The sequence below is a fragment of the Helicoverpa zea genome, chromosome 10 (genome assembly GCF_022581195.2).
Source record: "Helicoverpa zea isolate HzStark_Cry1AcR chromosome 10, ilHelZeax1.1, whole genome shotgun sequence".
Classification (NCBI taxonomy): Eukaryota; Metazoa; Arthropoda; class Insecta; order Lepidoptera; family Noctuidae; genus Helicoverpa; species Helicoverpa zea.
In genome coordinates this window covers 556,632-568,200 of record NC_061461.1, presented here as the reverse complement: position 1 = coordinate 568,200, position 11,569 = coordinate 556,632, and the positions used below count along the sequence as shown (strand labels likewise).

The following is an 11,569-nucleotide window of genomic DNA, read 5'->3' as shown; positions in this document are numbered from 1 at the left end:
AATACACAAGTTGTCATATATTTTTTTCTTGAAAGTAAGAACATACCATGACAAAGTGAAGTCTGTTTTCATTGATATTTTACCTACTACCAGTTTTATGGCACATCTGTTTCTGCATGATTTTCTTCATCTATAATTTTAGGATATCATTTCTTTAAATTCAGTTTTTTGCTCAAGTTACTTATAAAAGCGTTCTTTTTTATGTAAAGATAGATAATAGGCCGATAAACTTACAAAGTTCAACATTCAAATATGTGTCATTATTGCACCCGCTGTTGCAGAAACGTTAACAGAAATTATCGTTCATTGCTCATCCCCCGTAGGTGATAGCGTGATAATATATATCCTATATGTTGAACAGGCTCCCAGGTAATATTCATGCAAAATTTGATTTAAATCTATGCAGTACTTTTCGAGTTCAGTGAGACCAAACATACAGACAAACAGACAAACAGACAAACAGACAAAAATTCTAAAAACTATATATTTGGGTTCAGAATCGATAATAGATCACCCCCCAAGTATTCTTTTTAAAAAATATTCAATGTACAGTTTTGACTTTCCTATCATTTTATTATATGTATAGATTCTTGTGAGGCTACGAGAGCATGTTTACAATAACTTCTATAACAGAGTGTAGTGTAGATAAGTCGGATGGCCGGTTATCAGCGATGAAGCGATAACGGTCAGTGCGCATCCAGCCATCATAGGCAGCGCTGCTCAACGATGTGCTTACAGACTACTTGAAACATGGTACGTAGATTTTTCAGACAAGTTTTACTTTATGTTTTATGGGTCTAACTTTTCTGGAAGTGTTTGTGTCGACAGCGTTGAAATTGATAACTTTATTCATATCTGAGCGGTGTGCACAGATCCTATTGCATTTAATTATCAATTTCAGTTAGCTGAATTTGTGATTCAGCAGCTCAATGTAACGTCACAATTACGAGTATCTTCGTTCTAGAAAAAGTGATATTAGGGTGCTTTGTTTTCGTTATGATAATGAGGATCAAATTGTCTTTAGCATAGGGGTAAAAGGTCACCAAAAATTGCTGAGTGGATGATGTGAAAGATAACAGGTGGAGAATTACTACAGAGATTACTAGACATATCATTGCAGAACGTAGAAAAAGAAGGATAACTGATCCTGCTCAAATGTTCATGTTTTGTTTTGTGAGGCTGGAGACCCATCTATCATTACGTTCATCAGGTTGTTGGTGACTGTTCACGTCTTATATGGTACGATTATAATTAGGTATAGTCGTACATTTGAGCGTCTAATTTGCAAAATACATTGGCAAGGATTGTTTGTGCTCTTTTCCTTTTACGAGTATTGTTAACATCTGCATCCATACGTATAGTAAACTTGCGTGTCCTTGATTAGATTTAATGGTATCCCTTATTAAGCTGCACTAACGTAGAAAGTAATCACGTTGATTAAATGTCGAGTGGCTACAATGATTGTTTCAGGATTAGTCATCCCATTATAGTCATTGTTCGATTCAGTGTCATTATCAACCAATATACAAACATATATACCTTCAATACAGTTTATTTTGTGTTATTTATAATCACTTTGGTGTAATGTATGTTGTAGATATCAGATTTGATTCGTTCTTCTGGTTTTTTAAGTAACATGTTGTGTATTATATGTATAAAATATCATTGTGAAGACATTAATTTCGCCAATAGCTTGAGTAACTATGTTTTTCACTAATTGATTATGTTCAAAGAAGTCGATTTACTTGGAAACATCAACGCAATTTGGAACATTTGGCTGATTAAGATCTAATCGATAATGGTTAAAGGTGTTTTAATAAAGTATGAATAAATTAATAAAACAATATATTTTATTGTTAACAATAAAAACTAACCGCTCTAGTCTATCATTCGCGATACAAATAGTAAGGGAATTTCATAATTTTTGAGATAAAATGGTAAAATGTCAAGTCGATAAAAGATATCTATTCTTTATCGAAGGGGACTTAGTGACAAATATACGTGTTATCTAGGTTCGAAGTGTTTGTATACTGAAACTGAAATAATCTTATGACGAACGTGAGAATCACACACTTACAATATATATGTATACGAATGATTGTTGCTCTTTCACACTGAAATTATTGAATGGGTTTTGACGAAACTTATGAAAAAAATCTGAATAATGTAAAGCCTTTTTCCATTTGCCATGTGCGAAAATTGGCTTCCTCAGGATACGGATAAAACCACAGGCGCAACAAGTAATAAAAAAAAAAACTTAATGCCGATATCCCATATTTGTCAATTCCCTTCCACGAATTTCTTGCGTTGAAAAAAACAAACAGTTATAGGAGGTTGATTGATACAAATCCGCTTACAAAAGGTATAATATCTGTTTGTTTCGCAACGACAAATTATCTGTAATTACGAACACAAATACCTGCACAATCGTTCACCCAGTTTACATTATCTACCCTCGATTTTATTTCGATGCTGTCAGTCAGTAGTTGTTCAGTAATTAGTTGGCGTGTTTATATTGCGAACGTTTCAAGTTTTTTTGTTTATTTATAGTGTGTGTGATAATTGTTAAGGAAATATGGTAAGATTTATGGAATTTGTTTCGTTGTGTTAATAAATAATAATGAAATTGTGTGAAATTAGTTCGTGTTTTGTAATAGAAACTGATAGCAGCATTGTGACCCAAACTACGTACAACCCGTGGTGTGGAGACCTAATGAGGAATTTGTAACTAGAATGTTTTGGTAAATGTGGTGGAGCTTAAGGGAGAAAATTGAAGCAACAATTGAATGTAAGATGATGTGAATGAAAAGAAAGTTCTTATTGTGACATGGTGTTATAGACTTTTGGAAGGAGAAAACATGCTGCGCCAACCTCAAATATAAAGACAGGAATGTTTTTATAAAATTGAAATTAGTTAGGATGGTTAGGATAAAGGCAGGAAGTCTTGATTCTTAAGTAAACCTCCTCTTTCCCAGGACACGGAAACCCAGATCATAGTAATATCCAGCGTGTTCGCGGGCGCGTGGCTGGTGCTGCTCATCATAGCCATAGTGCTGTGCGCGCAGGTCAGCAGCCTGCGCAAGAAGGTCGCGGAGATGCAGGCCACGGGACGCATGCGGATACAGTACGTATACTCAGGATGACATTGTACTGCCAGCCTAAAGGGTCAGATTCCATAAAGAGAAGTGGAGTTTTAATACAATCAATAGAATTTGGTGATCAAAAGCTTATCTCCGCTCAGTTGCTCCTGCTTGTGGTTCCTGTCTTTTAGAGGTAAAGAGCGTGTTTTGGAAGGCATTTTGATTTAGAAGTGAGTCATTGCTGTTGGCCAACCAGTCCCACAAAGGGTATCAGGGCTGAGGAGGTCACACAAGCAGTTGCACTCGTATTTGGAAAAAGGCTAGGCAAGTGATATTGATGATTTTATAAACTTGCACCATACACGATGAATACAGCTCAACACCCTTATGTCTCTGATATTTAACTTCACTACTAAGTACGACTGATTTTTAACCGACTTCCCAAAAAGGATGAGGTTTTCAATTCGGCCGGTATGTTTTTTTTTTTCTATGTATGTACATCGATTACTCCAAGGTTTATAGACCGATTTACGTCATTCTTTTTTTGTTCGACGCGGAATAGCTGCCAGTTGGTCCCATAGTCATTAGTTCAGGATCTGATGATGGAAACCCTGAGAAATCGAGGGCAACTTTCGAAAGTTGTAAGCATACATAGGGTTCAACCTTGACACTCATATGTATGCCTGATAGCACTATTCAACAGTGAAGGTTTGGAGCTGACCTGATGATGGAGACCAGAGAAGGTCGAGGGAACTCGACATCTGAGTCTGTAAACTACCGCGTGTTTGGGCTTATATTATTCGTATTGACGAGACCTTTGCAACAGTGAAGGTTTGGAGCTGACCTGATGATGGAGACCAGAGAAGGTCGAGGGAGCTCGATAACTGAAAATGAAAACTACCTCGTGTATGGGCTTATATTCTTCGTATCAATGAGAACTTTCCAGTTCTGTGGATAGTGACCTATTCGTTTCACTGAAAAGCTCAAAATAAAAAAAAAATACAAAAAAATATAACCGACTTCCCAAAACACTAAAAAGCAAAAAAAAAAATGTTTAGGTGCATCGGCCTAGAAGTCGGTGGCAAAATTAACTGTGGGACATCCATTAGACACCGACTTCTAGGCCGATGCACCTAAAATTTTTTTTTTTTTGCTTTTTAGTGTTTTTGGGAAGTCGGTTATATTTTTTTGTAAAAAGTTTTTTTTTATACCACCACTGCTAGATCATAAAAAGATGGTGTATTCATTTCCCAGTTACTTAAAAATGTGCTAACATTTTACATTATAACTTCCAGGAAGCTAAAAATGGACAACGACAAGAACCACGCGTTCCACAATCCTGCGCTCGCGCCGGACGAGGAGCTGTCCCGGCGGGGGTACTCCATGTACACCTCCAACGATGACGTCGAGAGTGGCAGGCATGAGCGGTACGTGTATACACGACCTATTTTATTATTAGTCATTGTATGGTTCCACTAAGGTCACTAAGGTAAAAAAGTCGTGGTGGCCTAGTGGGTAAAGGACCAACCTCTCAAGTATGAGGGCGCGGGTTCGATCCCAGGACAGGCAAGTACCAATGCAACTGTTCTAAGTTTGTATGTACTTTCTAAGTATATCTTAGACACCACTGACTGTGTTTCGGATGGCACGTTAAACTGTAGGTCCCGGCTGTCATTGAACATCCTTGGCAGTCGTTACGGGTAGTCAGAAGCCAGTAAGTCTGACACCAGTCTAACCAAGGGGTATCGGGTTGCCCGGGTAACTGGGTTGAGGAGGTCAGATAGGCAGTCGCTTCTCGTAAAGCACTGGTACTCAGCTGAATCCGGTTAGACTGGAAGCCGACCTCAACATGATTGGGAAAAAGGCTCGGAGGTATGGTTCCACTAAGGCTATCCACGTCAGACCTTTTGTTTATAAAAATTTAGTGTAAACTTATGAACTAATTACCATGTCCCACAAAACTAGATAACCTGTTTGATTTTTTTAGGTCTCTCGGGCGATGATTTTCTGACGAACTTTTTGTAAGATGTGTGTTTTGCACTATTGCTATCAGTGTGTTCTATTTTTCTCCTTAAAAAAAATATAGGTCAGCCTTAACTAACAAATATTAGTCATACTGTCATCATTCATTGATATATTGTAGTGGTCATATAGTAGTTCGTGACCCCGTGTTATGTATCTCACTATCTAACAGAAAAAATGTTTAGTCAATGGGGGCCATGTCGAAAATTTGCTATCCGTAAACCGTTTTATTTATATTGGTAAGATCCGGGATTATTTCGAAGAGTACCTATATCGTATGTTTGGATGATATAAACAAAAACAATTGCGACTGATTTCCAAAATAGTAATTAATGCTATTAGTGTTAAGTTTGTCACGATACATCATATCAGTTCCGTGAAATTAGTCACTCTTTGTGTCACCGGAAAGATTACATTCTTTAGTAGATAAGCCAGAGTTTAGAGATTATTCTCACGTAGGTAGGACAAAGTTCTAAGTTCCGAAAATTTATAGGTATGGTGTTCTTATAGGTATGGTGTTTAACTTGGGTTTATGTGTGAAGGTGTCAGGCACAGCTGACATAGGTCTCCTCAGAGTATCTTCATTTGTTTTTTGGTTGTTACAGCTTAGATTTACCACAATAATTTGCTCAATTTAAGGTCTAATGCATAAACTCTGAACATAATAAACAGACCACGATACCAAGCATGTTTCCCAAATAACTCCTTACTAACCCCCGTATTTTTCCAGGCAGACGGGTGGGCAGTTCGTAGACAGGCCGCAATCCAGTCTTTACGAAGAAAGGCAAAATCCTCCACACTTCGTGGACGAACTTACCAGGGAGCTGGACAGCAGACAGCAGCGGCCGAACAATCCCCCCCCATTCTTGCTGCAGAGCATTCAGGATAGCAAGCGAAAGACCAGGAGCCTTACCAATCCAGTAGCCAATGGCAGGCAAAGCGATACCAACCCTAACTTCATCTATTAATAAATAGGCTACAGGTTCATTCTTTGATGATGACAGTTGAAACTGAGTAAGATCTCAAAACACTCTTTACAGTGCGCCCAACTTATTCTTTTATAGTTCGTTACATCGCTAGCTACCTATTTCTTTTAAAAAAATGTGTGATCCTGTGTTGACTTACAAAGGTAAACTTGGGCTCACTGTGAACGTTTAAAACAAATCACTTTCTCAGTTTTAAGTGTCATCGTCAATTTATTTACCTGCTGATTTAAGTAAGATAATGAACAAAGTCGTACCTGAAAATGGTGGAACTAGCTAAATGCTAAGATTGAAGGACATAATGCTCCAGAAATGAAAAGCATGTCTAGAAAAAAAATTTAAATTTTGTCTTGGATATGTTAAAAGCTTATTAAAATAATTTACGTCACGAACAAGATTTTTTCATGTCCAACTTCCTAGTTGCATAATTAAGCGTTCGTGATAAATACAGAAGTTAAATAATTTGTCAAATGTTAATGATTTTGCATGAACTCCATATTTTAATTACATAATTTCAATTTCATACTTTTTTCGAAATTGTCTTTTATTTAAGCAATGGCAGAGGACGCGTAGCTGTTGTTTATTTATGAGATAATTTTATATGCATTATTTATTTTCTTTTTACTATATTATCTATGCATGGCCTCCACTGGTATTGGTAAAGGCAACTGGTACTTTATTTATGAAAGTCTTTTTAAGGCATGTGAGTGAAAATGCAGTAAGTTTGTAACGTTTTCTGATAATTTTCATTTGGAAATTAGAAAGAAAACTGTTACCCAACGTAATTGTAAAGTTATTACTAAATTTGTAAGTATTAAAATTACGTTAAATTAAAAATGTGTTTTTATTTCGTGAAAGAAATAACTTATTAACGATTCCTTGAGAACACGAACTTAAATAATTTTATTTAAATTAGTCTAAAATTAACAGAACTTAAATGTCATACTTGCTTATTTACGTATAAAACAAAACAACAATAGATTCAGTAAACTCAACACTTATTTCTATAACCATAACTTATAACAACAATAACTTACAAACTAAAATTCAAAAACAATATGCAAGCATGGAATTACAATAATGGTGGTATGTGAAACGAGCATTAAATAATCACCTTGCCTACAAAAATGAATAGTCTTAAAGCTTGCGAGAGAAGGAATTTAGCTCAAAAATGATAAATTATTACATCTAGACAATGAGAATGAAAACTAAATCAATGACAACAAAATATTAATTAAACGAGCAATACTGTTTTCAAGCCCCTAACATGAGGCCTACTTCTAGATCGATAATACCCTGCCCCTCTCTTCCTACACCTGCCAGAAGTGCACCTAGGCTTAGACACATCATTGTAAACCCTGGGCGGTTTCTTCCTTTTATTTTTCCCATAAGTAAGATACTTCATATTACTATCTTCTTCATCCTTATAACTGCTAGCCTTATTAGCTTCATGGGCATCTAAAATATCCTGGATACTTTTATAAGCATCTGTTTCTTCAGGCTTATGTCCTAGGTAGCTGAGATAAGGCTTGAATCCCCCTACAGTTTCAGGAAAGGCGTATTTTTCTTCGTTATTTAGCTCTTCTAGATGTTTTAAATAGTTGTAGGTCTCTGGGTCATTGCTCTGGCTTATAGGCTTAAAATCTGAGTAACTTACGAAGTTGATTGATGATGTAGCTGGTTTCTTCTTGTTATAGAGTTTCAAAGTCTGTTTGCTTAACAAATTGTTGTACCTATCTCCGAAGCTGAAGGAATCTAGTTCATCAGAATCTTCGTCAAGGTTCAGAAGGTATCGTTCATTCTTCTGTGACGCTTCTTTCTTTCGGTCAGTGCCGATAATGATGCTCGGTGGTAATGATTCCCCGTAAATGTCTTTGTCTGAAGTCTTACCGTAAACTTGTTCGAATATCTTGTAGTCGTCCGTCCAAAACTGTTCTATTCCTGTAAGGGAATGGTTTTGGTTAAAAATCGCAACATATTTATCACTTTCAAATACCACACAAACAAATGGAAAATGAATGAGTTAGATATCCTTTACATAGCGGCTATCCCTTTTCATTTTAATACGAACGTTCGCCGTCTACGTGCGAAAGTTGCATTGCAGTGTGACTTGCTTACAACCGGTATATATCGCGAAAGTACATACACAAGAGAAATGAAATTTAACAAAAACACTTTCGAACATATCACATACAAAACGAAAATCCACAAAATCATGCTGATGTCATCATTATTGTGTAATTACCTAAGTATTATATGTTCTTTGTATACAAAAGATGTTGGTTGACTTGAGATACGCAGTAAGCGGAGGGCGAAAGATCGAATTTTAATGACTGTCTTCTCCATTGGAAAGTTCATCTAACTACATCTTTGCCATAGAACAAACTGACACCATAACATTCTGTTGCACCTATCATATTCTTAGATAAGTACCAACAAGACGGGCTCGGGAAACGTAAGGCAATAAAATCGCATTAATTTATCGAAGGCAATACATTAAATCCTGATGAAAGGCATTCATTTTCAGGCTAGATGCCACTGAATAGTTACAGACTCACTGCATAGTAATATGACCTCAAATCAAATCTACGAACATCAACCAGGACTAAACTTTTAACGAGCTTTCTAAATAAATGTGATTAATGGACATTGGATACCTACAGGCTTAACGTAGCTTTACCTATCTATCTGAACTGAGAAACGAGATACTTACTCTTCATCAAACAAGATGCTTCCTACCTCAATACGAATACCCAGTACCTAATAAAGTTCGCTCCGCTCAACCTCATAGCGGTTGCATAACAATGAACGAATCGTGACTTTTCTCCATTTAATTGCTTCTGAATAGTCTAATATCGCTAGAGAAAGGGAGCTGGTACTCAGTGTTCTGCAGACCAAGTAATTGTTTTATAGTAACCAATTTCCGGCACTATGAACACAAATCAAGGAAAACTGTAGTTGGGCGGAGACAAAATAATGAAAGTCTTATCGTTTTAGGTCCTTTGTGCTATAGAAGACATAAGTAAGAATGTATTTATATGAATCTCCTAAAGCCAGTTTAGGTTCCGTGAATTGGTTTTTCATCTTTAAACACACAAGTCTTGAATTAAGTTGGCTTTCAACTGGTAAGAGAAAAATCCCTTCTTCTACTGCTTAGGATAATAAGTCATAGATAACAGTAGTGGTTGTACAAAATAAAAGTATTTTTGGTTTCAGAGAATAGCTATATAGTAAGCGAAACAAGTAAAAAAAAAGGATACTTGAAACTTCTGAACACCTATTTAATAACCCTAATTAATAGAACTTGTTTTGGCTCACGCCTTTGCAGACGCTACCGTACAGGAACTCCATAATGGGACACAAAGTTCCGTAGTTTTTGCAACGGAGTTACAAACATGTTCTCTTCCTCACAAGCTTCCTGATCTAATAGTCTACAGATTACAGGTAAAGACGTACCAGACTTAGTAACTCCACCGCCACCGTATACAAACGCAGCGAGCACGAGACTCGTCGCTAGCCACTGCATCTGTAGACAAATACACGAATAAAAACTAAGCCTGGATCACAGCTAGGTACTTCCAAATTAGTTTTAAGTCAGGCCACATTAACTTCAGGCCTTTTGGTGATCCAACTGCTGGGCAATAGCCCCTATGAGCGTTGTCCACCACACGAAGCCATGTCAATTTTGCAGAGTCGGACTTTGCTAAAGGCCAGGTTTCCACTGTTCAGTTTTGGGTAATATAATGTAAGGCGTGTCCTTTATCACTTAGGTTAATGCCATTAGTGTTTTAAAACAGGACTAATTAAAAAAAAAATCTTGCAACAACTTATAAAATACTGGAATGATCAATTAAAAATCAACTAAAATGAAATTTCCTAAGTTTTCTTTTAACATTTCATAAAAAAATACGACGTACCTTAGAAAAGCCGGCACTGTATCAAACCATTTGTCACTTCACTGGCTGGCCGCGCGGGTGCAATGAAAGTAAGATGAGAGCAAGCGCAGCATCCTATATAAGCTCGGGACAGCGGACTGGCGCCGAAGAAAGTGCCGTCTCACTACGACGAATGTAAATAATTCAATATTATGTATTTGTGGACTTGGAAAAGATAGGAGGTAAGTAAGCATTTACGCCGCTAATTAACCTTTATTCCTACTACCGGAATGACCAAGGAAGAAATGGTAGGTAATAAAGTAAGGTAATGAACTCTGAAAAAGGTTTTATCAATCACAATCCCATTAATGCTGCTTATTTGTTAACACATCCCCAGGACTTTAGCTGCTAAACTCATATCGAAAAGATAGGTACAATATTTCCTAAACGCGTTGGAAATTTTCAGTAGGTAGAATTACTTCGGTGAAAAGATAAGTAGATACCTATAGGTAATCATTTGATCAATCAATTTACCTACCTTAACTAAATATATGTAGGGTGAACTCATCTAATTCTGTGACTCGCCTAATTCGGTGATATTTGGTTTGAGCGCTATCATAGGGCTATAGGCGTGAAATCAATGGTTTGAAATACAACCTTAAGCCTCTGTGATAAAGTTCAAATTCGTCTGTAAAGTTTGGGGATGCTCGAGTGAGCGAGATAGAAACAGCTAACGGTTTTGTAAGTTCGCGCGCGAATCGCCGGTTTCGGCAGTGTTTGTGAATGAGGGCTACCGCGTATGAAATCGCCGCTAGAGGCGCTTGTGTAGCGTGAGGTCTTCGAAACGTCAAATGCCATTGTTTGTTTACGCGCGAGGGTTTATATTTCTAATTAAATTAATATTATGAATATTTAACAATACTTTAGATTAATTATGGCAAATACAGATCAGGGTTCTATAAATGTCACTGCATTGACACTCTTTAATCTTTCGTAAACTTATGTTTACATTTCTTTTTCGAGCAAAACGGCACTGCGCAACACTGTGGCATCGCCAATACGTTCACACTATAGTTCTATTGTATTACATATGATCTAATATAATCATCTAATGAAGATATAAGTTTTAGCGGTCATAATACGAACTTTGATTGCCATAGTTTTAGACCTCACGCTACAGTTGCGCCATCTGGTGAAACAAAAAACGGTAGCCTCTAGCCCCCATTGGTGGCGAACTTTGATGTATTTATGTAAGTATTTTACCGATTTTTTAGCTTCTTTCTAATAAAATGCATTGTACCTAATTGATATTCCCTTGATGTGGCAGTAAAAAAATCGTCATAGTTCTGCGTCTTTTTCGTGTTAGAGCTTATTTTGTTCATCAAAAATATTAGCGTTTTAGCGGTTGAGTGGTTTCTGTGCTATTACAGAATTATAGTAGTTATGTACAAATATTTGTGGTTTTAACTAAAATTATTGACTTATTTTGAGTGTAGTAGACAAGATTAATGTCATTTTATCACTTTTTTAAATTTGTCTTAATTAAAATGACGACTTTGAGTCAATATTATATTTTGCTATCACGGAATTGGGTGACACTTTTTTTGAA

At 36.6% G+C, this 11,569-nt stretch overlaps 2 protein-coding genes across 2 annotated transcripts; one reads left to right on the top strand and one right to left on the bottom strand.

Moving 5' to 3' along the window:
- The first annotated feature begins 614 nt into the window (after positions 1–614).
- LOC124633904 lies at positions 615–6,922 on the top strand. The gene is made up of 4 exons (XM_047169273.1): positions 615–753; positions 2,976–3,124; positions 4,376–4,507; positions 5,833–6,922. Exons 1-4 carry the CDS (start codon positions 751–753, stop codon positions 6,068–6,070), a joined length of 522 nt encoding a protein of 173 aa, XP_047025229.1. The 5' UTR covers positions 615–750; the 3' UTR covers positions 6,071–6,922.
- Positions 6,923–7,319: 397 nt separating this feature from the next.
- Positions 7,320–10,613, bottom strand: LOC124634107. The gene is made up of 3 exons (XM_047169528.1): positions 10,003–10,613; positions 9,542–9,611; positions 7,320–8,026 (listed from the first exon to the last, which is right to left on the bottom strand). Exons 2-3 carry the CDS (start codon positions 9,609–9,611, stop codon positions 7,320–7,322), a joined length of 777 nt encoding a protein of 258 aa, XP_047025484.1. The 5' UTR covers positions 10,003–10,613.
- Positions 10,614–11,569: the final 956 nt, after the last annotated feature.